The following is a 26,008-nucleotide window of genomic DNA, read 5'->3' as shown; positions in this document are numbered from 1 at the left end:
AGGGTTATGTTACGGTGCGGGCATAGAACGATGGAATTGTTTTATAATAAGCCAAAAATAAGAGAATTTTACCGTTTTGGCTAAAACCCAACCCATCCAATTCATCTTTCAATTCTAGATTACAAGTGTTGATAAAGTAGGTTATTCAGATAGTAGATTTATCAGACTTAGAGCAGCTCAGTTTTTATATTTAAGGTGAATTTCAGACCAGGCAACAGGAGAGAGGACCCAGGAAACATTTGTTACAGCCACGGTTTATGCTCACTCAGCATCATTCAGCAACGCTTGCCAAAATGCATTACGATCTCAATCACCTCCATGCATATATATGGTACATATAGAAGAAGATATATCGCCATGTCCACCAAAAGTAGTTTGTCTTTAACCTGAGTGACAGCAGTGGTTTGGTAATGCATGCCACCATCTAAATATACCTTAAATGGAATCGAACCAAAGTCTCACACACACACACACACACACACACACACACACACACACACACACACACACACACACACACACACACACACACACACACACACACACGCACACACACACACACACACACACACACACACACACACACACACCCCACTTCCTCAGTTTCCAGATGTGTAAGTAATGTTACGGCGACATTCATGTTCATTTCCTTTTAGCAGAGGAAAAGCAATGCAAAACAAGCCTAATCCAAATAAGCCTAATTAAAACATCCAACAAAAGAAAACAAGGAATGCAAACAAAAATCAAGCGGGAGAAATTAATCAAAGGTCAGGATTTGCTTGAGCCAACTTCTGAAAAGTAGAGAGGAAATGAACAATGGGCAAGGAGAATGAATGGAAGAAAGGAGGCGGAGGGCTGATGGGGCGAAGGAGTGAGTGTGAGTGGACGTCGCTCCTGCTGATTTGCAGTGTGTGTGTGTGGGGGGGGTTATCAAGCAGTGGCATCCGAGTAGGGAAAGCGTGGGCCACGGCTGTGGTGGCGTCTCAGCCGGCGGCCGCTGACAGACAGGCCAAAATATGGCTTTCTTCTGCCGCTGATTAAAGATGTGCAGTAGACGGGCGGAGGGGCACAGAGGACAGACACGCTCACCAGTCACACGCGCTCACATCACACAGGTCACGCTGAAGTTACATTGATACAATGTACAAGCATCAAAGACAGAGCTTAGTATGTGAAGTGAATCCAAAAAGGAACACAAGAACTTAAAAACACAAGACATTTATTGCTTTCTGGTTAAAACAATGGAGGTTAAAAACTCAATTGAAAGAAAAGCTCAAAATATCATATTTCAAAAAAGTAAACACACACAGTTTTTGCATCTTTGAGAAAAACTCTAAAGACTTACTTTTAGCGTCAACTGTGTCACATTCAACATTGTTTTTAACAACTGTGAAAGTCCTCAGCGTATTGAATCAAATCACATGAAGTGCAACTGGTTCCACCCCAAATTGGCCAGAAAATAGTAAGACAAAAACAGTATGTCATAAAGTTGTGCTCCCAAGATTGAAAGAAGTACCCAAACAAAGTGAAATGAGTAAACCTCAGAGTGCTCCATGTAATGACTAACCAGAGAGGACCTCACATGGCAGAGGGCAGTGTGTTGGGTTTAGGAGACACTGTCCCCTGCTGGTTGAGCCAACGGCTTTAAAAACCTGCTGATACAGCAAAGGCAAACGGTGACACAGCATCACCAATACATTAAGGAACAATTGAGACACAGCTCCAGAAAAGTAATACATCATATAACGGCATTTTGGAATGACTACATGGTGAGGTAGTCACATTTACCTTGAGAAAAATAAATAAAACTACCCAAAGCCTTCACCCTAAGATCCACAAAACAATTCCATACACGAGAGAAATAAGATGAGATGAAAAAATAGAGGATTCCTCTCTTTTTTTTTGCATTCCGTTTATATATCGATTACATTTGGTGAAGCTTAAAGTTTGCTTTTACCTGAAACAATATTGCACATCTCCCCATAAATTCTTTAGAGTAATTCACAGTTTGATTGGTCTATAAAAAGGCACAAGTTCTTCTTGCTGAGTGTCACTTGGCATTGAAAAATCTTATATAAGAAAGTACGTATTACTGCAAATCAAAGGATCCATAAACCTGCCAACAATATGCTTATACTGCACATAACTTAGTCTGGATTAGTGGAGCTCCAGCCTATTAGCTGATTGTCACACTCCCTGCGTCACCTGTGGATCAATGAACAGAAACGGAACTCCGTGCCCTACGTGATCCCATTAAGAACTTCCTCTCATTCACTTACATAACACCAGTGCAGACTAGACCACCAAACACATGGAATTAAGATTCCCAATGTTTAAAACAAGTGGCAAAGCTAGAGAGGGAAGCAACAGGGAACCCACTTAACCTCAGGCAGGAAGAGGAAATTATGTCACAGTGACAACGTAATGTTTTTAAATAACTCTGCTGACTTTAGAATGTCCACAGAAGAAGAAGAATAAGAGCTTTTAACGGAACTTTTGCTCAGGTTTTGCTGTGTTGCTGTCCATTAAGACAGAGACGGCCACTATGGCCACAATCCCTTTTTCACTCAAAACCATGACTCGGGTGATCTCCTGTGCCAACGTCCTTGTTGTCAAATCGCTGCAGACTGGACACTGGTCCCTGACGCAACTCTTTAGATGCCGCTTTAAAGCTCAGCGCGCACTGGACAAAGTGCAGGCAGACTCCTTTACTCCAGTCCATTCACAGAGATGTCTGTGTGTGTGCTCATGCAGCAATGGGCAAAGGCGCTGGATTGGAAATGCCTTTGAGATGTTCACATATCTGGGGGCTCAGTCTCCAAAGGTTAAGAGAGGCAGTGGTGAGGAGGAAGTCACTGGATTTTAGACAATCCACTCGCCAGCAAGAGTCTGAGGGGGACGGCGGAGCGCGACACAGTTAGAGGCAGTCTGTGGAGACCTGCGGAGAAAAAGACCACAACATTAGTTACAATCGTGAGGTGGAGCAAAACTAATAAAAGCCTGATTTGGTGAAAAAAAAACTATTAATCACAGAACAAAAGCAGGGAGGCAATGGGAAAGCACAGGAGAGCTGCCACTGTGCAGAGATGCTATCTATCCCGTGAGGAAGGGGACTCCAGTGTGTGTGTGTGTGTGTGTTTGGCGTGTCCGTGCTCTGAACACTTGTTTGTGTTGGGTGGAGGGTTTGAGGGTGTGTGTGCTGGAGGGGGGCAAGGGCGGTGCGCTTAAAAGGTCCCCAAGGGGACTCTAGTCTCCTCTTGTCCCTTTACACCTTCCTGAAGGATTGTATTCTTTCTATCTGAGGAAAAGAGACCAGCCCATAAGGGAAACAGAGCTAGAGGTGGGAAAACTTATGACACAACTGTCCAAGTACGGCACACAATGTCACAGGCCAAAAAAAGGGATACGCATACAAAAAACACCAGATGCACGTTGAATTGAATGCGAAAGAAAGAGCGGGCTGACCGAAGGCACGGATGAGTTCTCTCTGCACGGCCCAGGTGAAGGTTTTGATGAGCGAGGCGGACGTGAGCCCGGCAAACAGCATGTTGTACATAAAGACGATGTAGAAGTTCCCGAGCCAGTTGTAGCGACCATAGTCTCCCAGCAGATCAAACCGTGTGATTCCTGAGAGAACAGAACGGAAGCAAAAAAAAAAAGGCTATGGAAACAGTACAAACACGCCCTCTTTTGGCCATGACTAAAACTACAAGTGAGATGTTGATTCAGCGCCACACCACATTGTAATTTGCCGCCTTTGCTAATCTATCATTCGTGCTCAGATCTTACCAAGTGTGCGCGAGAACACCGGCAGCGCTGAGCTCAGAATAAGCAGCGAGACACAGTTTGCAATTATCTGATGGGAGGAGACATTTAGAGAAAGTTAGCAGGAGAAATACTAAAAACTCTTCATTCATTTCCTACTCAAGAGCGTGTTGTTGCCGTTGGATACCTGTGTGAGATTGGTGTCCTGTGCGCGTGGCAGCAGGCTGGCGAAGAGGGGAGAGCTGTAGAAGCCCACAACCGAAGACACCATCAGATAGCTGGGCATTCATTTAAGGAGAACATTAGAATGATGAAGACTAACACCCAGGGGCAGTAAATAACACCCAGCATCAGTTTCTATAAGGTATGAATATGGCAGCATGAGTCAATATCAAAGACACAGGCGTGTTTATGGCTGAATCAGAGTCGATGAACTCCAGTGGGGTGGAAGGATACAGGATAAGGACGACTTGAACTGCCGCACCCAGTGAGCCGAACATGGAGAAGGAGGCCATACCCAGGTGAGGGTCCTGAAATGCAAACAACATCACCAAGTATGAGGCTTCAGTCAGCAAGAAAGCAATGTTGGCAAATTCTTCCAGGCTCGACCCCTCACCTCCATCCCTCTGGGCATGGCCGTCTCATCCAGGAGCAACTCCAGCACGTTGAAGCAGACCATGAGGACGCACATCACCTGGGGGGTGAAAAGATGGCTGTAACACAACAAAAACACTAATAGCTGCGATGCCTAACGAGGGTCAAAGTGGCCGTGCGGAGGCGACGATGCTGTATAAACAAGCCGAGCTGTACCGTCAGCGCGAGAAGCATCAGCATCGCCAGAGGGTAGCCAAGGTTCCGCTGCCATGGGGACGCTTTCCTACGCATCTCTGCGGGGGAGGAAGAAAGAAAAACAGGAGAAAAGCAACAACAGATGAGAGTCACGCCATGAATATGCACTAATCACATGGAGAGGAGCCACGCAGCGAGCAGGCGAGTCTCACCGAGGGCAAGGCGCCGGCTCTGGACCTGCTCATACTCTCTTTTGATGACCTCCATGTTCAGCTTGACCCAGCAGGATGTCGCTTCGCCTTCAAAAATCAGACAACAGATGGGATTAGATGCAGAGAAAGCAAAACAGGCAGATTAAACTGAATCATGAGCGCTCACACTCACAGTTGAGTTTTCTATAGAGCGAGTCTGCCTCAAAAGCGGTGCAGTTCAAGGTCTCTTCAACATTCTCCAGCAGCTGAGGAGGGGAAGTGGCGGCGTACATAGATCAGATGACTGCGCTTCACAACTCCCAAGACCATTCTACATGTAACGCCACCATTTGTGAAACAATAATTTATGATTTCAGCCGTTGCTTTGTCACTCACCCGCGGTTTGACCAACAGGCTGCCGGTAACACTGAACATTCGGGACAAACCGAAGGGCGTGCACACTGAGGAGAGAGAACACAGGTGGTGATGTGCGGCTGGATGCAGGTGGGAACGTGTAACCTTCACCGGCAGGATTGGTGGGAAAATACTTACAGAGAAGAAGCAACACTCCAACGAGAGAGATGCCCGAGTAGAGGTAGGGAAGGTAATACTCCCACAGGTCTGGAAGGCAATGAAAGAGAACATAAGTAGCTGTTAAATAATGTATATACAGTGGGATGCGAAAGTTTGGGCACCCTTGTTAATTTTCATGATTTTCCTTTATAAATCATTGGTTGTTAAGATAAAAAAATTCAGTTAAATATATCATATAGGAGACAAACACAGTGATATTTGAGAAGTGAAATGAAGTTTATAGGATTTACAGAAAGTGTGCAATAATTGTTTAAACAAAATTAGGCAGGTGCATAAATTTGGGCACCACAAAAAAAATTTTACTCAATATTTAGTAGATCCTCCTTTTGCAGAAATAACAGCCTCTAAACGCTTCCTATAGCTGCTAATGAGAGTCTGGATTCTGGTTGAAGGTATTTTGGACCATTCTTCTTTACAAAACATCTCTAGTTCATCAGGTTTGATGGTTTCCGAGCATGGACAGCTCTCTTTAAGACACACCACAGATTTTCAATAATATTCAGGTCTGGGGACTGAGATGGCCATTCCAGAACGTTGTACTTGTTCCTCTGCATGAATGCCTTAGTAGATTTTGAGCAGTGTTTAGGGTCGTTGTCTTGTTGAAAGATCCAGCCCCGGCGCAGCTTCAGCTTTGTCACTGATTCCTGGACATTGGTCTCCAGAATCTGCTGATATTGAGTGGAATCCATGCGTCCCTCAACTTTAACAAGATTCCCAGTCCCTGCACTGGCCACACAGCCCCACAGCATAATGGAACCACCACCAAATTTTACTGTAGGTAGCAGGTGTTTTTCTTGGAATGCTGTGTTCTTTTTCCTCAATGCATAACGCCCCTTGTTATGCCCAAATAACTCAATTTTAGTTTCATGAGTCCACAGCACCTTATTCCAAAATGAAGCTGGCTTGTCCAAATGTGCTTTAGCATACCTCAAGCGGCTCTGTTTGTGATGTGGGCGGAGAAAAGGCTTCCTCTGCATCACTCTCGCATACAGCATCTCCTTGTGTAAAGTGCGCCTAATAGTTGAACGATGCACAATGACTCCATCTGCAGCAAGATGATGTTGTAGGTCTTTGGTGCTGGTCTGTGGGTTGACTCTGACTGTTCTCACCATTCTTCGCTTCTGTTTATCCGAGATTTTTCTTGGTCTGCCACTTCGAGCCTTAACTTCAACTGTGCCTGTGGTCTTCCATTTCCTCAATATGTTCCTAACTGTGGAAACAGACAGCTGAAATCTCTGAGACAGCTTTCTGTATTCTTCCCCTAAACCATGATGGTGAACAATCTTTGTTTTCAGGTCATTTGAGAGTTGTTTTGAGCCTCCCATGTTGCTACTCTTCAGAGAAGATTCAAAGAGGAGGGAAACTTACAATTGCCTTAAATAACCTTACACCTTAAACCTTAAATACTCTTTCTCATAATTGGATTCACCTGTGTATGGAGGTCAAGGGTCACTGAGCTTACCAAACCAATTTTGAGTTCCAATAATTCATTCTAAAGGTTTTGAAATCAATAAAATGACAACAGTGCCCAAATTTATGCACCTGCCTAATTTTGTTTAAACAATTATTGCACACTTTCTGTAAATCCTATAAACTTCATTTCACTTCTCAAATATCACTGTGTTTGTCTCCTATATGATATATTTAACTGAAATTTTTTATCTTAACAACCAATGATTTATAAAGGAAAATCATGAAAATTAACAAGGGTGCCCAAACTTTCGCACCCCACTGTATATACTGTATAGATAAGTCAATTAGAATTCTCCCTGGATGACCTTTAGACAGTGCAGGTGACTCACCATAGAGGCTCTTCCTGGCTAAGTTGTCATGGAGGAGGGCTGATGCCACCCACACGATGCCCAGCACCAACAGAGTCAGCAACAACAGCAGCACAACCGCCTCATATACTCGAGCCATCACCCCCTGCACACAAAACACACACACACCTGCAATCAATACACAGGCAGATACAGACAACAAGTACATCATGACATAACCAGCTCTAGAGGCTCCTAACGCTAACGATTGTACCTTCTTGGACCCTGCAAATCCCTCCGACTCGGTGAAGAAGTAGGCGAAGGGCATGAGGAAGACCAAGGACAAATTGGAGAAGAGAAAAACTAGGTTCCACAAGCCTGGAGGAGAGGAAGGAGGAGTGTGCAAAGGTTAGACTTCATTTTGGTGGCATTAATCCCAGCAGCTGAGCATTTGTGTAGTTCCACTGTCAGCCACCGTGAGGCATAGCTCAGCACGCAGCATGAGACATGACGACTTCACATCTGTGCTTTTATGAATGAGAATGTGCAACAGCTTAACATTCACAAACATGCAGATCTGACTTTCTTTTTATTTATTGGAGGAAAATATCTAGTTGGACTTTGTTGAAGTTGAAGTTTGTCTAAGATAGCAGAAAGGCAGTCTCTAGATCCGAGCACAACGAGGTCACAGCGCCACAATCCATAATAATTATTGTGCTGTAAACAAGGCCTGTGCTGTATTGATTTGGAGCCTATTGCTATTGATCGTCAACAAATCTGATCCAAACACAAACACTCTGTAGCTTGGACATTGTGTACTAATAATATGATATAAGATGTACCATGGATGAGAGATCCGTTGAGCCACTGCATGTAGTAGCTCTGTGGGAAGGTGAGCAGCACCTCATTGGACAGGATGGAGATGGGGAGCAGGAGCACAGCACACACGGCGACAGAGAGGGTGAACGTGCACAGCCACAGCCTGAGGGAAGGAGAGGGAGAGAGAGTGACCGTCAGGGAGCGTTTCTGTGTTTGTGTTCAGCCTTGGCCTAACAGCTCCCTAACAAAGTCCAGGTAAAAACGTGTGTGACATCTGCCAAGGATGTCAACGTGTCGGGACAAAGAGCAGAGAAGCATCACCCCAACACACACACACACACACACACACACACACACACAATACAGATCTGGGCAATTAAACTCCAGCCAAACGGCCGTGGGCCAGGTCTCATGTTATCACACCGACTAAGATACACACTCTGCTATCCACTAACTCACTGATGCTAATCAATGTGAGGGTGTGTCAACAGATTGCTGTGGGTCAGTTAACCATTACACATGCTCACTTACGCAATTTTATTGACGGTGGCATCTTCAACATCGTCTGAAAAAGAGAGCAGAGCAACAAGTGAGATTATAGCCGTTACACAAGTCAGTAGTGTTCTTCAGATAGAGAATGTGTCAACAGGGACATATAGGTATGAAAAAAGTCTCATTTGTTTTCTCAGCATTATCAGTGTCAGAAGTTAGGAAACAAATTGCAATTGGATTAAGCTGTTAAAAGGTGTGTAGGGATCAGTAACTCTGTGTGTGTGTGTGTATGGTAGGAGTATGGGGGAGCGCTGTGACTGCAGCAGCAGTCCAACATATGAGGATGAAAAAAAGTGAAGTCTGACTGACCTCAGTGAGGGGAGGGGGGGTGAGAGTGGGGGAGAGGGAGTAAGTCAAGAACATTCTGTTCAAGTGAAATTCGCAAGGTTGTCTCACATAAAATGAATTAGGTCAAGGGAGGAACAACAAAGAGGCCTAATAAAAGCAATAAGCCTCATCTGTAAATGTTTGTGTGTCTCAAACACTCACAAAAACACATAGTTTGTGACATGCAATTGATTCTAAAAGTCTTTTTCCATGATTTCAGACTCAAGCGCTGAGGTAAGGAGTCGTGGAATGAGGTTTTGTGAATTGCTAAACCGCATCATGATATCAACAGATGCAATTTGTCGTAAAATGATGTGAGGCCTCGGGAGCAGAAACCTGTTTGTTGTATTTCAACTTGCCGTCACAAACAAGCTGTGTACCTTGGCTATTGCTCAATTGTCATTTAGCTGCAGGGGACAACTGCTGATAGACTGTTCCCAAAGATTGCTCGCTAGAAAACCAGATAAGTGAGCTGGCCTCCTCCCAGCCTCCAGCTCAGCCACAGCAGAGCGCAGAGACCCTGCGAGGCGGACAAACTCGTCACATCTGCTTTTAATTCTGCAGGAATTGTGGCATTTATTATGTAACTTTCAGTGCGGTGACTTTCACATATACAGAGAATCCGAGCATTCTTAGATGTGCGTGTTGTTGCTTGCAAAAACAAACGTCTACATCCATGCCAACAACACTAAGAACGTGAAATCTGCTTTCCTGCTATTCCCATAAAATATTTCACACAACATTCCAACATCGTTTCTACTTTGCACAGTCGCTCGGATTCGTGACATATTTAACAAGCCGTGACTAGGAATGCCATGGTATAGTACAGTATACGCCTGTTGAACATGTCAGAGATGTTTGGGTCAAAACAGGAGGGCCTCGGGCTGCTGTAGGTACGATTCTGACTCTGTGTTTACCCAGTAACATTCTAGGGGCCCCTCCGCCAGGGGAGACGGCCTGAAGAGGGGGTTACACATTACATAAGTCATGCAGCCCGGCTCTGGCCAATGTCCACAATTCCACAAATGTGTACCTCTACCCATGGACATAGGTTAACATAGGCTATATTTACATGGACGCAAACATGGAACATGACATAAAGGAGCCTGCATAAGTGCGGTGTGTACACTCAGTGGGACACTTTATTGGATGCACGTGTCCAATCCAAAAGAACACCCTTGCTAATCACACACCTTGCATAACATAAGCGTTTACTATGGACACAACAATTACCATCGAGCTGAATCTACACACAGCCACAACGTAAACAAAGACTCTTCACATAGTTGCGGTTTAAAACAAAGGCGTCGTATTGGATTGCACGGGCGTGTCTAATAAAATGGCCACCAAGTGTTTGTCAGTGTGCCGCCATTCATTACATAAGCTTCCAAAATGATGAGGCTTCGTGAAAACAGATTCTATATACACAATATAATGTCTGTGTTTGGTTTGGTTCGGTTCCCAATGCTGTTTCAAAATGGATGACATGTCTCTACCCAAACGACACCTGGACATCTGAGAGCTTTTCCTCTGCGCGAGAACATTCCAAAACGCCACTGTAATCAGGGCGCCTGTCAACGGCAGGAACTCAGCCCCCTGCACCAGCCTATTGATGGAAACCTTTATGACAGAGCGGCCTTCATGGCGCATATTAAATCTCAAAAAAACACAACTCACCTGTGACATACTCCGCCGGCTTCTTGAAGTGTGTGAGTATGAGGTAGGAGACGATGTAAAGGCATGAAAACAGGAGGACGCAGATCTGCAAAAGAAACGGGAAGACACATTTACTGCATGTGATACATCTTTAGTGGAAACAAATGCTTTTCTTGCTACTGTTCTATGCTTCAAAAATCAACATTTGTTACACATTCTACGTGAAATGTACCTTTAGCTGCACATATTGTTGTCAATATCAGGTTCAAAGTAGGAGTGGGGCTCTAATAGTGAGTAAGTGTGCAAGCAAACATTGATCTTAACATTTACCGAGTCAGTTTGCACTTCAGCTCAAAAGGCAAACATCCGACAGCGGCCTCCATTTTTACCAGGTCAGACAGACAGATGGAGTCTCAAGATTACCAATTTATTCCAGTGAAAGGTCGTGACGGTGATAAACTCAAAGGGATTAAAGGGTCTGCACCACAAATGCATGTGCCCCAATACTGTCTGAGCTCAGAGTGAATCTGAAAAACTAATTTAGGCCAAAGCCCCATTCATTCATTCACTAATCTGGTATCTGGAGAAGCTTTTAACCTCCAAACCTTAAAAGACAAACTATGGGAAAAATGCAAGACGAAGAGCCACATCGTCATCAGATTTTCCACCCTTTTCCACATCTTCAAGATAAACTGAATCTGTTTCCGACAGCACATTAGACAACCATGGGTCATTTACACACACACACACACACACACTTACACTCAGTTATTTGGAGAAACCCCTCCCTCTCAGTCTGACCTGCTAACAAATTGACTTTGGACAATGAGATGAGAGACACATTGCATGCAAGTCTGAACAAAGTCCAACTTGTGCTTCAACCATCGAAAAGAGACGCAACAGACCGTGCGAATGGACAAGGACACACAATGCGTTTAAGTTTGTTCAGGGACGTTCCTGCACAAATTGGAAACCTAAGAAAAACTTACTGGACTGAATCTCATTCCCTTTCACACTCTCTCTCTTACAGTATCCACCATTCTGAGAGAAAACACCAAACCACAGGGGTATTTGCTCGTTCTCTTCACAAAACTTGTTCCCCAAGTGGAGCTCAGTAGAAGATCAACAGGGCTGCTAGGATTTAGAAATGAATCCCCGAGGTGAGAGCGGCAGCAAACACAAAGGTGAGAAGCACTTGGGGGGGGGGGGAAAAGGCGCAACAACGTGCTCATAGACGCCAGTGAAACCGGTTTCTTCTTAGTATACAAATGAGGCTTTTGACAAAACCAGCTCATAACAAACTGTACACCAGTGAATTCTTCCAAAGCATCAGGTGTCAGAGAAAAATGAAATCCACTTATGCAAATATCTCTTTGGTCCTAAAATATGAACAAAGAGCAATTTTTAAATGAATCAATAGGACATATGGACATGTGGACAGATGGTAAAGGAGGGCGGGTTTGTACCCCTCCTTCTCAGGTTCAAAGAAGCGGAAGACATTGACCCAATTGTACTTTACAGTGCCTGGAATACTGTGTGTGATGTCAAGCAATGAAGCAAGTTGAGTTTATTGTACAAAGACAATGTAGTCAATCTTTCCCCAAAAGCCTGCAAAATAGGCTTTGGTGTCACACTGCTGTAAACTATTCAATAGCACATTCTAATTTGTAAAAAGGAGCTTGTTGTTGTGAATGCAACTGAGGGAAAGCTGGGATGAATGGTGTGTGCGTGTGGGCAGCAAAACCTGTACAGTGCATGTTGGCAGGTAAGAACACGTGTTAAATGATCTCAACAAAGACGGTTTGTTGTTGAGAGTAGCATGTGCGTATCAGGCCAGTGGGGAAAGACTTCAAGGGAATTTAGGATCCAGAGGGACAATCTATATATGGCGAAGACAATGTTCCACATCTCGGGGTCAAAGCACTTTCATATCCACAAAATATCCTAAATATCTGTGGAACCCTTGATGCAAAAGCTGGTGATATGTTCACATCTTGCCTAAATATGTCAGTTCTGTAAAATAGCAAAACGAGGCCAGGCACGACACAGCGAGCAAAAGCTCAACCAGAAAAGGCAGAGCCAACAAGAATCTCTTATTGTAGGGGCACCTCTCGCCTAACTTGACGTGTTTTTACAGGATAGATTACCAGACTAAGTCAAAGTTTATCTGCTGGCGCAAAATAGTTACATATGAATACAAATCACAGTCTAACTGATCCAAAAGTGGGGTTACAATGTTAAACCTCATACACCATTTGCTTCTAAATTAAGTCGCGGATGCAGTGGATGATCGTTGCCATGCATCCAAACATGTTTTCCTCATTTAACTCAAAGCAGGTTCCCTCAGATCATGATTTATCTACCATGACAACTTTATGTGACTGTAATTGGAGCGATGGTAGCGTCTGCGTCTCGCTCTCGCTCTCGTTCTCCTCCGGGCTCAGGGTGTGGAGCTGTGTGGCTGTGCAGCATTTCTGGCTCTGCCCTTGATCGGTTACAACATTTCACAGCCATTTTCTTTATCTGTATTTACAACAGGCAGCAGACGCTCTTATCCAAAGTGACGTGATGCTTTGGCCCCAAAGTAGAGACGGGAACACGGCAGCAATCCTCCCAATCCCATTCTGGTTCCTTTCATTTCCTTGTATAAACCCATGAAACAATTGCATGATAACATTTGCATTATCATTTTCAAAATGAGATCATTTGCACTCAATTTACGTGTATGCATTCCATTGTGTCGTTCTCTCTCTCTTCCTAGGCAATAACTCATGCAAATTTGAAGCATTTGTATTAAAGCGGTAACAAGACAACTTTCCATGACGCCTTTCTATTGTTTTGGCGTTAGTCACACACATGCCTGATGCGTCGCTGGGCTCTGTGTCACTGAAACAGTCTGAACCTGACTCACCCTGGTTTTTAAGATATTGATGAAGACACAATTTCTTATGATGTGTTTTTCCAAAAGCCTTCGAGGAAGAAAACCCACAAGACAAGTTATACTAGGACGCGCAAACACAACATGGACATGGACCCCTGAACAAGTACCGCTGTCAACAAAGAAGCGCCACACTTATATAATTGTAGATGTTTTCAGCATCTGTGGACCTTGTTTGTTTCAGTGAAGCTTGCATGTGCTGAGATAATGCAGAAATTATTGGAGAACACACACACAAGTAACAAAAGGGTTCAGACAACGGAGCGAAGTGAACAAAGCCCAGTGTCGCACACAGACTGCTCCCAAGCTTAACACAAATTACAATTACATTTGTGGCCTGCACTGTAATTACTTCCATTGTGTTAGGTATGCATTTGGTGCCGCACCTTTACCACTGCAGGAGCTCGGCCGTGTCATTCCTTATTTCAGCGGTTTCCGATAAGTGTTACCTTGTCAGTGAGCAGAGATACAGGGGCAGCTGACCGTGCAGAGAGAGAGAGAGAGAGGGAGCGGGAGAGGGAGCGAGAGAGGGAGCACTGTGAGGAGGTGCTAAGCTGGAGTGTGGAGGCTGGCCTGTGGCTTAAGAAGGGGGTGTCGGCTAATAGCATTAGGTCTTTAGGTGAAAAGGGACAATGACAAAACAAGGGCATTAGAATATCTGCAGAGTGGACACTTCACTTAACACTCGGGCAAAGCTACTTGCACGTGTAGTGACACTAATGAATTCATAGCTGCCGTAGTGAAAGAATTAAAGTCGATGGTAATGGTACTGTGATTGAAACGCAACACAAGTCTATTTGGGAATCGATTAAGTAAGGCTTTCATTCCGGGGTGTATGACTTCCATCTGTTGGGGTAATAGCACAGGAATCCATAGGGGTTCATACAAAGGCCTATAGAGCTGGGAAGTTAACACCAAATATCTTCAGAGTGCTGTTACTTACAAAAGAAATACAATGACAATCTGACACTCATTAAACATTGTCAATTTCGCCACAGTATGACTTTAAATTTAACTTTCAATGAAAATGTTCCATCTACTGCCTCTCTGTCCCCTGGAGAAAGCTGAGTAGAGCTGGTTGTGACCTTTTCTTGCCGACCCTCCCCTAAAATCCTCCGCCTGATATTTCACCCCCTTCACCCCACCCCTATCCATTTCCCCTGAGCCCAGCCTCCCCTGACAAGTTTGTAGGCGACTGGAGGAATGACTCTCTCATGTCATTAGCAACTGTGGCATCCTTCATAATGACCAGTCATTATGGGGAGAGCTGGTATGGTTCCATTCATGATGTTGATGACTACTCATGACATCATTAACAACAGTGACACGCTAGTATGGTTCCACCCGCGATGCTATGGTGTCAATCATGTCAATAACAACTTGTGATGTCATTAATAAGGATGTGATGCGCTGAGTCCATTCAACCACTACCATAGTATGGTAATGTGGGTAAAAATGTAACTGAAATGAAAAGCACCTGATACAAACGCTGGACCCCCTAAAGTCAAATATCCACCACTGCTGCATCACCTTTACTTTACAGACCATCCAACAAACCATGAGGGGCGAAACAGGTCGACAGCTGATTGCGTAATATGCATCAGAAAGGAAGATATCACAGAACATTCCCATCCAAGGTACGGTTTATCACTGTATCTCTATCTCCAAACAGAGGCAAAAGAGATCTGACTGTACTTTTTTGGGTTAAAGGTCAGCATAAATGTGCCTCGCTGTAGCTCCGCTGATATGGCAAAGTCTGAAGTTCAACTTGAGCTGCTCCATTCACTGAAACCACTGTCAGAGAGACTGTGGAGGCAGAGAAGATCCCCAGCAGAGCCAAAAGACTTATTTACAGTAGAGAACACTCAAAATGTCAAGTGAGATGGTTCAAACCGTGGCAGACAGGAAAGGGAAGCTCTGAAGAGGCCAAGGAAGGGTCATGGTGGACACATTAAAGGGCCCCAGGTGCTGAAGCCCCCCAGGATGACCCCTGTGCCTACATGAGCAGCTGCATCCAGGTAGTCATTAAGGTCTGTACACAAGTTCTCCACATAAGCTTGAACGCAACTTTCAGATAATCGCTGTGAGGGAAGCCACGCAGGCAGACACGGTGAGCAGCCGATTGTATTATTGTCTCCCCTCATATGCATATTAACCGACGGTTCGGTCGCGTTTGTACTTACTATAGTCTCCCGGACCCGGTTGTGGAAAAGTTGCTCTCTAACCGACACGTCGTCCGCTTCCATTCTCGGACACCATACCAGTATCCTCAGGCTTGGACGCGCTGGAGGGGGAAAATGGGGTTAAAACGCTAAAAGTCCAATCATGTCTTGAGGACGGACGTGGATGTGCGTGCGGCTCTGCGATCCCGGTGGCAGGACTCGCCGATGTAGCAGTTTGGAAGTCTGAACGGAGGAAAAACCAAACAAGGCGGGTTCAAGGGGGCGGGGCTAGGCGCAGAGGGGCGGGGCTAGTGCCGAGAGAGACGGCCACCACCACAGTGCTGCCAGGGTCCCTGTCACCTTCATCATCTCCATCTCTGAAGTGCACTTTAAGTATTGAGCGTCGTAAAAGAAGAAGACGAAGAAGAAGAAGGCAAATGTTGGGATGATAGAGAGGGAGGGGATATCAACTTTATAGTATTTATTAGTTATTTGTCTGCTTGAAGACATTGCTGCTTATCTGTGCTATCTAATCCCAATGACACAGCAAACATGATGTCAGGTCACAGGACTTTTTAATGTTAGAAGCTCAAACTGACCTTAGTAAAACCAAAATTCAATATAATGACCTTTAAAATAACTAAATTATAACAAAATAAACTTAAATCACTTTTAAGCATTATGCATGGATCCGCTGAGCCTAAAGATTGACTCATAAATGACTGAAGACATACAGTAGCAAGTTTATATTACAAATGATGTGATGGCTTTGCTAGGTCAGGCTGCCAATGGATTCCAACCAAGCCCAAGATCTTTCGGAAGACAGGAAAAAGTGAAGAATGATGGTTGAAAAGGATGAAAACTAAATTGTACAGTGACAAGAAGTGGGATAGTGACATCTGTTGGTAGAATTGCACACAAATAAAACATTTACCTTCGGATTAATTAAACTTTTTCTCTTGAATCTTTGCATCCTTTTTCGACAAGCATGCATGGTTTTGAGGAAGATGTTTGCATTTTGATGAAATTTATCTCAGATGTGAGGTTAAATTGAGACTTCATTTATATATAGCTCTGATTATAGAGGCCTAATTCCATAAACGTTTGCTGGACAAAGACCAGGTTTCAAAAGGTTTCAGGCTCCAGTTTTTATACATTTGTCACAAACTCCCTCAGACCATTTTAAACCTTATCACTTCGGAATGATCAGCCTGGAAGTTGCTGTGTGACACAATTCCTTCAGGCCACACATCATTGGCTTTCATTGGCCTGGTTCAAAGTCCAATCAAATGTTGCAACACCATGTTTCAACTTTACCTACACTAAGTAAGGACTGGAAGGGATTTATCGGGGTAAGAAATTTAAAATTACGCACACTACTATTGCACAATCACTCTGTTTTAAACAAAACCTTTAGTCAAACACGTAAAACATAAATCATAGATAAACGCTAATGCAGTTAACTGATAGATAAGCCTGTTGATAAGTTTAATGTCAGCCAGTTCAGTTGAGGATTACCATGGAATCTTTAATGCTTTATATATCAATGCCATATTTTCTTGCCCAGAAACAGACGGGATGGATTTTAAAACAATTGTATTAATGTATAATGATATCACAGTGTATGTCTGTCATGACCTGAAATGATTTGTGATAGGAGCATTGATAATAATGAGTTAAATAAAACCTTGTGACCTTTAATATAACTCCTTTATCATAAGTTCCATATAAATACAGTTATTATTATTATTAGTATCATAACATATTTTTTATATTTTTTATTAAAGACTGAAAAAGTTTTGATTCAGAGACAATACTAATATTACATTTCTTGTTTGTCTCCCCTTTACAGGCGCCCATATGGATGACTCATACTAAGCAGTTGATGGACTGATCCACAGAGGTTGCAGGATGGTGAAACGCGTAACGGTGGCTTATGCCCTATGGGCAACGGGTGGCTTTTTGGGCCTCCACCATTTATATTTAGGCAGAGACAGCCATGCTCTGCTATGGATGCTCACCCTGGGAGGATTTGGGTTTGGCTGGGTCAGAGAATTCATACGTATTCCTGCTTATGTTGGCGAAGCAAACCGACAGGCACAGGGAGAGAATAAAGGACGCCGCATCCCTGCACCGAGCCCTGTTAGATTTGTTGGGCAGGTGTGTGTGGGGATTTACTTTGGTAGTGTGGCTCTGATTGGGCTGAACTCCCTCAGTTTCTTCTATCTGATTGTTCTGCCGTTATGTGTGGGAGCAGGGGTTCACCTTGTGTCCAATGTTGGCCACCAGACTTCTAACCTTCAAAAAACCCTGACTGCCTGTCTCCTGACTTCACCTTTATTCTATGGCAGCACCTTATCTCCTCTGCCCATTAGCCTGGCTGCAAGTGTAACTGCTGCACAGCACCGCAGGTTCAAACCTCCACAACCTCCTGGGAAGACACAGAAACTAGGTGAGATAACTGCTGTTGCAATATGAAAATGTGATCTGAATTAATTTGATTGCACCTGTTTCAACTACCTGTCTCTTGTCTAGGTCCACGTTTATACAGGCTGGGTTTAGCTTGGTTGGCCTTCACGGCTCCACTTGGTTACTGTTTCTTCTATAACACCACAGCCACCCTGTACTACCTGTCTGACTGTGTCGCAGCACTGCTGGATTTTTTTTGGTTCCTGCCCTGGCTCAGAGGCTTATTGGAGTACATTCTGTTAATGCCTTATCGAATCTTGTGTGCTCTGATGGGAGGTGGATACTATGAAGAAGCCTGGAGGAGAATGCTGGAGATACTGCTCAAAGAGTACACTGAGAGAGAAGTAGAGGCATTACACGTGAGTAATGTCATTACTAAAAAGCTACACATCTTTAATTGTCACAGAGTAAACACACGGGTGTGTCATACTCAACATTTGCTCTCTGTTGACTGTACTGGATTTGTGTATGTTGCAGGTGTTGTCCTTGGGTGAAGAGGCGTCTCTTCAAGAGATCGCTCGCAGCTACAGGGAACTGGCCAAGAAATGGCATCCAGACCACAACCCCAGCAAGGAGGCAGAGACTATGTTTATTAAGATCCATGAGGCTTATGATCTACTACTGCGGCGGCACAAACCCAATCGATTCAAGTAGTCGCTCCCTGTCGTGCGCAGGATGTGACACTATTGACAGCTTTACCTTTTCCAAACATGATTTATGTATCAGTTTTCACAGACATTTCACATGATCAATACATTGTATTGAAAACCTATAAACACCAGACTTCCATTGATTTAATTAGGACAAATACTTCACATAGATGACTGGTTGCTGTGCAGTGTCAATTCTCTCTCAGGATAAAACAGCTGTTTGCTGCCACCTCGTGGCTCTACAAAGAAATGACATCACCATAAAAGTATTCCATGAGAACAATTTAACTTATTTTGTTTGGGTGTCCTCTTGCTCGGTATAAATTATTAAGTAACAGCGGTCTTCTTGTATCCTTCCGCTGCCTACCAGATTATTAACATTAAATTATTAAATGTCCTGTACGTCATCTGCTCTAATAAGGACAAAAATTGGAATGTTGACAACCAACAAGATAATATTGTTGAATAATTACGCTTTCTTTGCTTTCCTCTCTTATTTCCAGGAGATGACATATATGATTAATTTAAGTAAAAAGCCTTTATCCATATGCCTAAATAGGATTTGTCATGAATGCGCTGTGGGTGTATTATTATTATAGTCTCGTGTTGAGTCCAGTTTGCTAATTTTTCTACATTTTGATCACCTGTACCCGTACAGTTTATGTGCATCGATGCATTCGACGATCGCTGAATCAAGAGCTCTGGTGTACAATTGTTCGGTCTGTATCCCAGCATGGGCCCGGAAGTTGTTTGGGATTCCCAGGTAAAAAAAAAAATCCGGGAGATGCTGTCGTCGCCAGGGAAAACAAACAGCGATCCAGACAATTAAAAAGGAAAACAGCGATCGGCGGCCAGGTAAGGAAGAGGCTTGTGATCTTCATCGCGGCATCTGGTGAGACCATCGATCGGCGTCAATTTGGAAGTACGGTGTGTTTTTGAGGAGTTGGTGGGGTGAATGCCATTTGTCGTGTGGTCGGGTGCCATAGCAACGGCTCATGAGAAACACCGTATAGCCCAGGCCGGCTTGACGTGCTCGGTACTGGCTGACAGCTGCGTTCGTCTGGACAATATTCGGGATCATCTCGCAACTCTCGCAACAGAATGTCGCCGTCATGTCGCCGCTGCCGCCTCGGTCGAACCGTGAGGTGGATTCTGGTCGCGGCGGACCGAATCCACGGGAGGGGAACAACGTGAGGAGGGAGCGGGATAGTTTGAGCAGAATGTATGCTGGGGTTGTATTGTTGCACCACATTAGCAGCAGGGATTGTCAGACAAGGGTCGCGTCCCCCCCCCCCCTTTCTCCCCCCCCCCTTCCTCCTCTACCTCCCCGCCTCCCCCCCTCCCTCCTTTATTATGATGTTTTCCGCCGCGGTGCCCCGATATGACTGGCGAGTCTCCTGGCTGCATCAGCTCCTGTTGCTCCCCGAGCGCGGCGGCCAATGCCTGTATGTTAATTCCGCCTGCGATGCGTGTGTCTCCGCCTCCATCCTCAGCCCCAACACCTCCCCACCACCTCCACCTCCCCAGTCTGCTGTCATCCACCCGAGCACAAGGCGCAGCGATGCCCGTGGGTTTTCTATTCTTTCAACGCGCGAATGAAACACTGGCCTCACTTGTGGACAAATAAGAAAGCAGCATGACGCAAACAAAGCGCACACAGAGAGTCCTCACGTCTGCAAGCGCCGTCACCTCTGCGCACAATGAATGTTAGTGAATTAAACGTGTTGCCGTCTGCTATTAATAACCAACCGTGTTTTTGTGACCTTTTGCGTTTCATAGAGTAGACAGAATACCATGAGCAACTAAACGCATCACAGCAGACAGCACCCCCCCTCTCCCTCCTCTCCCCCCCCAAACACGGCCCCTGGACTGTGTGAGAAAGGTGTTTACTTGATTTCTGCAATATGGTTTTTGATAGTTTGTGGTATCATTTTAAGGCGTTCCAGCTATTTTGTCGACACCCTTTAGTTTAAACTCCTCCTTCCGTCCCTCGACACCCTCACCGTCATTGTCGCTCACATTAAAGTGGTGAAGATCTCATATTCGTTTGCAACCCGGCAGAAGAATCCAATAAGCCAATAACCAAGAGCAATTTAGCAGATTACTCTGTTACACGTATCTAGACGCTTTGAAATGAAAGTCTATATGGTCAATGCTGAAATAATGGTGAGATGTAATTTTGATGTTTCTGAGACTCAAGAATGTTAAGATATGAACTTAAAACATTTCTTCCCACTTTGCTGTATAGGCATCTGATGAGATAATGAATGCTGATGACTGCAATGGACGCTCACATGCACCAGGTAAGTTGACATCTGAAGCAAAAACAATATTAATTTTTGTGTAACTTTAATAATTTAAGCGTATTGGCATTTTAGGCAATGGCAGAGAGTCATCAACAGAACAGGACTTTTACAGTGGGCTGCAGAGCCATACAGCCAGCCAGCCAAACAGTCAGCAGTCTTCTCCTCACCGATCCCTCAGTGGTCAGTCATCATTCCTTCAGTGCATTTCTGATCACATGTGCTGTGCAGAGTACTTTGCTGGAAGTATGTATGAAGCTACACGTGTCTTCCACATGTCTACCCTCTACGCAGCAAACTCCATCAAGGTGGAACTGTGCAGTGATGACGACTCACCGGTGGCTCCACAGCCTGAGAGCAGAGAGGCAGTGAAGGATGACAGCAGGAGGGATGACGGTGGGGACACCATGGAAGATGGGAGTTCAGACTACGCCGGGGCAGGAAGAGAGGGGCCGAGCATTTACGGTGAGCTGGCCAGTCCGAACAATCCCTCTCCAGGACCCATACGGCTGCCCAATGGGAAGCTCCAGTGTGAGGTGTGTGGGATGATCTGTATTGGACCTAATGTGCTGATGGTGCACAAGCGTAGTCACACAGGTGAGGAAGAAGCACAGAAGAGAAAGAAGGCTGAAAGTGATTTCTAGGAGTTGTTTTAGAAAGCCTTTGCTCGTGTGTGTGTGGTGTTATAGGTGAGAGGCCGTTCCAGTGTAACCAGTGTGGAGCATCCTTCACCCAGAAAGGGAACTTGTTGCGCCACATAAAGTTGCATTCTGGAGAGAAACCTTTCAAATGCCCCATTTGCAACTATGCTTGCCGTCGAAGAGATGCCCTGGCTGGACATCTGCGGACACACACAGGTGACAACCACAGCAAACATAAACCATACAAATCATTTCCATAAATACCCCTACTAAGTTATTCAACATAATGGATACTATTGTTTTTTTGTATATCTTCATCGGAGCAAGCGTTTGACATTTGACAGTTTGACAGTTATGGGACATTTTGGAGATCATTTTTTATACAGAAAATGGGGGAAAAGGAGAGAGATAGAGATTAGGAAAGAAAGTTGTATAATTAATATTATTGTTCTTGTTTAACTTTTTTCGACGAGAGGCAGAGAGCCAGAGGAGGAGAGAGAAAGGAGAACTTAAACCCTGAGGTAAAATAGGCAATTTGAAGTACAAGTAAATTGAAGCCACGGCTGCCGAAGTTTGTGAGAACATGGCCCTGTAGTGTGGATACTATTGTTTCGTAGAACTACACTTGATTCCTTAGGCTGGTCCATTTCACACGTCTGTGAAGTTCAGAGGAAATAGCTTGTCTTCACTAGAATGTTCGGTACAACACATGGCAAAGCATGACATTTACGGTCTCTCAGAACAGGAAATCCTGTAGGTGCTTTCAATTTGTGAGCACTGATTCTCCAGGTGTTAGCATGCATGACATGAGGCCTCGGAGGAGCTCATTGCTTCTTAAAGTTTTATTTTCGAAGAAAAGAGACGTGCACAAAAGATTTCAGTGAAATGACGTCAGTCTCTCTGGCGGTGGGCTGAGACGGAACGTTGCGGTAAAGGGTTGGACGTTTTTTGTCATCATTTGCCAGTAATATGTAAACAATATCAGGAATGGGGAAACCCAATCTGTCTAACCGAGCCAATAAGATGTTAGATGTTTAGAAATCCCCTCCATGCATTATTGCATGCGTGGACTAACTCTTAGGTAGGGGTTCTTTGCGGGTCCGAAAGTGCAGACACAAACCACTACAGTTCAGTTAAAAGTATTTATTATAATATACAGAGATGAAGCCAAAATGCATGATACCATAATGGGTGATGGAACGATCTGGGCAAGACTGGAGGGTTAAGGCGATGTTTAAATACTGGAGCTGGTGGCTGATGGATTACATGTATGTAGGTGAACTGGTGGGAAAACAGGAGCCAGGTGGCCGCGCCCAGCCACACAGAGACAGGCACACACACACACAGACGCCGACAGGAACACACACACACAGACGCCGACAGGAACAAAAGGGAGGGAAGAATAAAACACCAGGAATGGTGACAGATAAGAGTATGATCCTCACACTAACAGTCACCGCTGCCCATCATCAAGGGTCAGATGTTTCGGTGACCTCTGAGGTTATCTCTGATGAAATCATTTCAGTATTTCATCTCTGCATTGCAGTGTCCTCACCAGCAGCGGGGAAACCTTTCAAGTGCAGCTACTGTAGTCGCAGCTACAAACAACAAAGCACACTGGATGAGCATCTTGAGCGCTGCCATAGTTACCTGAAGAGTCTGGACCACCAGACAGCAGTCAACACACACACCACACAGGGTAACATGAAGCACACACATCATACACAGTTGTCATAAAATAGTTAATATAGTTGTTCTTGTAAATTCATGAATGACCAATCCCCTGTATGTAAAAATATGCATGAGACAAGTTTACCATATTCATAAATGTAATCAGTCAGACTTTGTGCTTTCAGGAGAGGAGTCGGTGAGTTTGGAGCCCATGACTAAGCCTGCGCTGCAGCCGTCCACTGAAAAACTACAATTTGCGGACAAACTGGCTAACAGCATCACCAAGCGCAAGAGGTCAACACCACAGAAATTTTTGGGTGAGTTTTCAAATAAAACCTCTTCCAGTATATATGGTTATCATTTTTGATCTGAAGCAGATCAAAAAGTCTGGTTGTTTTTCTATTTATTAGTTTCACCAGCTAAAATTATTTAATTATATTTGCACTGTCCTTATTTAATGAGACAAAATGGTTATGGTAATGGTAATGATAATGGTACTAATACTAATAATAATAATAATAATAATAATAATAATAATAATAATAATAGTAATAGTAATAGTAATAATAATGATATGTACAGTCGAATACATGTTTGGTATGTAAAATAGATAAATCCAGGCGATGTCCATCTTGAGCCTTTATTTATTACTGATATGTCCTTTTCATAGGTGAAAAGCACATGCATCTCAACTTACCTGAAGCACCTTATGAATTGTCGTCTGGCTCTGAGAAGGAGGGGTACCTCATGGTCTCTCAGCATGCGGGGGACTCTGCTGGTTTGGAGGGCCTGGGTGGCTTGCATCTCCAGCGACCCCGGGGCAAAGGTGAGAATCATGAGCCGCACAAACTCTCTCAGTTCCATCCTGCCTTCCTGTCAGAGTTGCGCACGGTTATGGGCTCCATCAACAACAATGTGAAACCTCAGGGCCCCCGTGCCCACGGTGGAGGCGGGCTGGCCGCCGTGTCTCTCGGCCTGGCCGGGCGAGAGGCAGGCGAAGGCCGCGACGACCCACTTTTGACCCACAGCCACACCACCTCGCCCAACGGCTGCCCCGACTCCACAGACACAGAGAGCACAGCAGAAGAGCAGAGCACAAGGGCTACAGCCCCAACAAGTACCTCCAACCATCATCACCTCCACTACCCCTCCCCAGCACTGCCCCGCAGCCACCCCACTTCTAGTCCCAGCCAGGCCAAAGAGATGGACACAGTCTGGCAACGAGAGTGTCCCGTGCCCCCCAGCACTGTAAAGAGGAGCGCCGGGTCACCGCTTTCTTCCAGGGAGACTGTGCGGGTGCTGGACAGGGACGGCCGGCCTGTGCGTACCTTCTACTGTCGGTACTGCCGCATCCATTTCATGGACCACGTCATGTTTACCATTCACATGGGTTGTCACGGCTTCCGCCAACCCTTTGAGTGCAACATCTGTGGCCACCGCAGCCAGGACCGCTACGAGTTCTCCTCCCATATAAGCCGCGGAGAGCACCAGGTGGTCTGAGGACCGGAAGGGGAGGGGGGGGGGGGGGGGGGGCTGCTCGCTGAAGTTATGGGCTCACGTTTGTTCTGCACCAGATCAGTTGCTTTAAATTTGTAGTCTAAGTAAAAGGATTAGAGGTTTTAATGTCAGAATATTTATTAAATTACTGCAGGTGTGAGTGACGGATGGTTTCATCACATCAATCGAAGTTCAGCGGAGGCAAATTACATTCTAGGCTTGATTGCACTCCCATATCAAATCATCTGGCAAAACATTTAGTTTTGCTTCAAAAGTGCCTTCTTGGGGGATATCCTCTAACAAAAAACTTGGGAGGGGAGGACTTGGTGCTCAAAAATTTTGACTAGCCATCTTTTCTGAAGTGATTTAGTTAGCACTTTGAGAGGTCGCGGAACGTATGTTTTAAGAACCATATTTGGTACACTTAGTCTGCGCTAAGAGCTTTGTGTTTGTGGTTGAGATGGGTGTTTTGTGTAGTGTGTCAGGTAAGCTGGATATGCACTGAGAAATGTGTGCCTCTAGGTTTGGGAGGAGCTTTTGTCATGGATGAAGCACAGAAATGGATTGCCTTAACTCCTATAGCAGTACGCTGCCTTAGGAATACAAAACTGTTTACAACGCGGTTAAAAGTGTGTGAAGTCACCTCAGAAGGGAGAGGATTTACAGCTGCACAGTGAGAGGACTATCAAAGCAAAATCATACAGGAAATAAACTTGAAAATATTCAATTTGGGGCGAATTGGGCGTGTAGGGCTCAAGACGTAAAAAAATTGCTTGTTGGATTTTAAAGTGAGCCTTAGAATACTGGTGCAGATCAGACCATGACCCATGTAGTGTACAGTAAGAGTCTGGCTGAGGGTGCTATGCCTGCAGAAGGTCGCACTTTTAGGTTTCCTGTTTATATATTAAGATGGACGTTTTTTGCTGAAGGACTTGATGGCTTTACATTTTTCTGTGATTGTTCTATTGCACTGACAGATAAATACTAAATTAGTAACCAGTTATTTAATTTGCCTCACCGGTGCGTGTTTGATAGAGCCCGGCCTTCTACAGAATCCCACTGCTCCTGCGGTCGACACTCCAGTTTGCTGCAATTTAAAGAGAATTAATCCAGTTGTTTTTTTGTGGTTTTTGCGCTCAGCGATTGAGGCTGAGATTTTAAAGGATTTGCATAATGTAAAGGTAAATAATGAACAAAATTATTTGAAATCTATTGAGTTATCAC

At 44.6% G+C, this 26,008-nt stretch overlaps 3 protein-coding genes across 3 annotated transcripts; 2 read left to right on the top strand and 1 right to left on the bottom strand.

Annotated features, from left to right (window-relative positions):
• Positions 1–1,210: 1,210 nt before the first annotated feature.
• On the bottom strand, positions 1,211–15,770 carry lmbr1l (limb development membrane protein 1-like). The gene is made up of 17 exons (XM_076166569.1): positions 15,575–15,770; positions 10,475–10,559; positions 8,450–8,483; positions 7,942–8,081; positions 7,374–7,477; positions 7,142–7,265; positions 5,298–5,366; positions 5,142–5,206; positions 4,939–5,011; positions 4,767–4,853; positions 4,576–4,652; positions 4,382–4,459; positions 4,222–4,295; positions 3,953–4,043; positions 3,790–3,856; positions 3,466–3,627; positions 1,211–2,938 (listed from the first exon to the last, which is right to left on the bottom strand). Exons 1-17 carry the CDS (start codon positions 15,635–15,637, stop codon positions 2,853–2,855), a joined length of 1,479 nt encoding a protein of 492 aa, XP_076022684.1. The 5' UTR covers positions 15,638–15,770; the 3' UTR covers positions 1,211–2,852.
• A 1,079-nt stretch (positions 15,771–16,849) lies between these two features.
• On the top strand, positions 16,850–19,009 carry dnajc22 (DnaJ (Hsp40) homolog, subfamily C, member 22). Its single transcript, XM_076166570.1, has 4 exons — positions 16,850–16,905; positions 17,404–18,005; positions 18,089–18,381; positions 18,500–19,009. The coding sequence occupies exons 2-4, from the start codon at positions 17,465–17,467 to the stop codon at positions 18,674–18,676; spliced, it is 1,011 nt and encodes a 336-aa protein (XP_076022685.1). The 5' UTR covers positions 16,850–16,905; positions 17,404–17,464; the 3' UTR covers positions 18,677–19,009.
• A 1,607-nt stretch (positions 19,010–20,616) lies between these two features.
• ikzf4 (IKAROS family zinc finger 4) lies at positions 20,617–24,788 on the top strand. The gene is made up of 8 exons (XM_076166567.1): positions 20,617–20,838; positions 20,921–20,975; positions 21,051–21,158; positions 21,270–21,572; positions 21,665–21,832; positions 23,163–23,315; positions 23,473–23,604; positions 23,958–24,788. The coding sequence occupies exons 1-8, from the start codon at positions 20,806–20,808 to the stop codon at positions 24,785–24,787; spliced, it is 1,782 nt and encodes a 593-aa protein (XP_076022682.1). The 5' UTR covers positions 20,617–20,805; the 3' UTR covers position 24,788.
• Positions 24,789–26,008: the final 1,220 nt, after the last annotated feature.

The sequence above is a fragment of the Genypterus blacodes genome, unplaced genomic scaffold (genome assembly GCF_046128005.1).
Source record: "Genypterus blacodes isolate CSIRO-AG114 ecotype Tasmania unplaced genomic scaffold, CSIRO-AGI_Gbla_v1 ptg000156l_1, whole genome shotgun sequence".
NCBI classification, from domain to species: domain Eukaryota; kingdom Metazoa; phylum Chordata; class Actinopteri; order Ophidiiformes; family Ophidiidae; genus Genypterus; species Genypterus blacodes.
The sequence above is the reverse complement of the archived record's forward strand: the minus strand, read 5'-3'. Positions and strand labels throughout refer to the sequence as shown.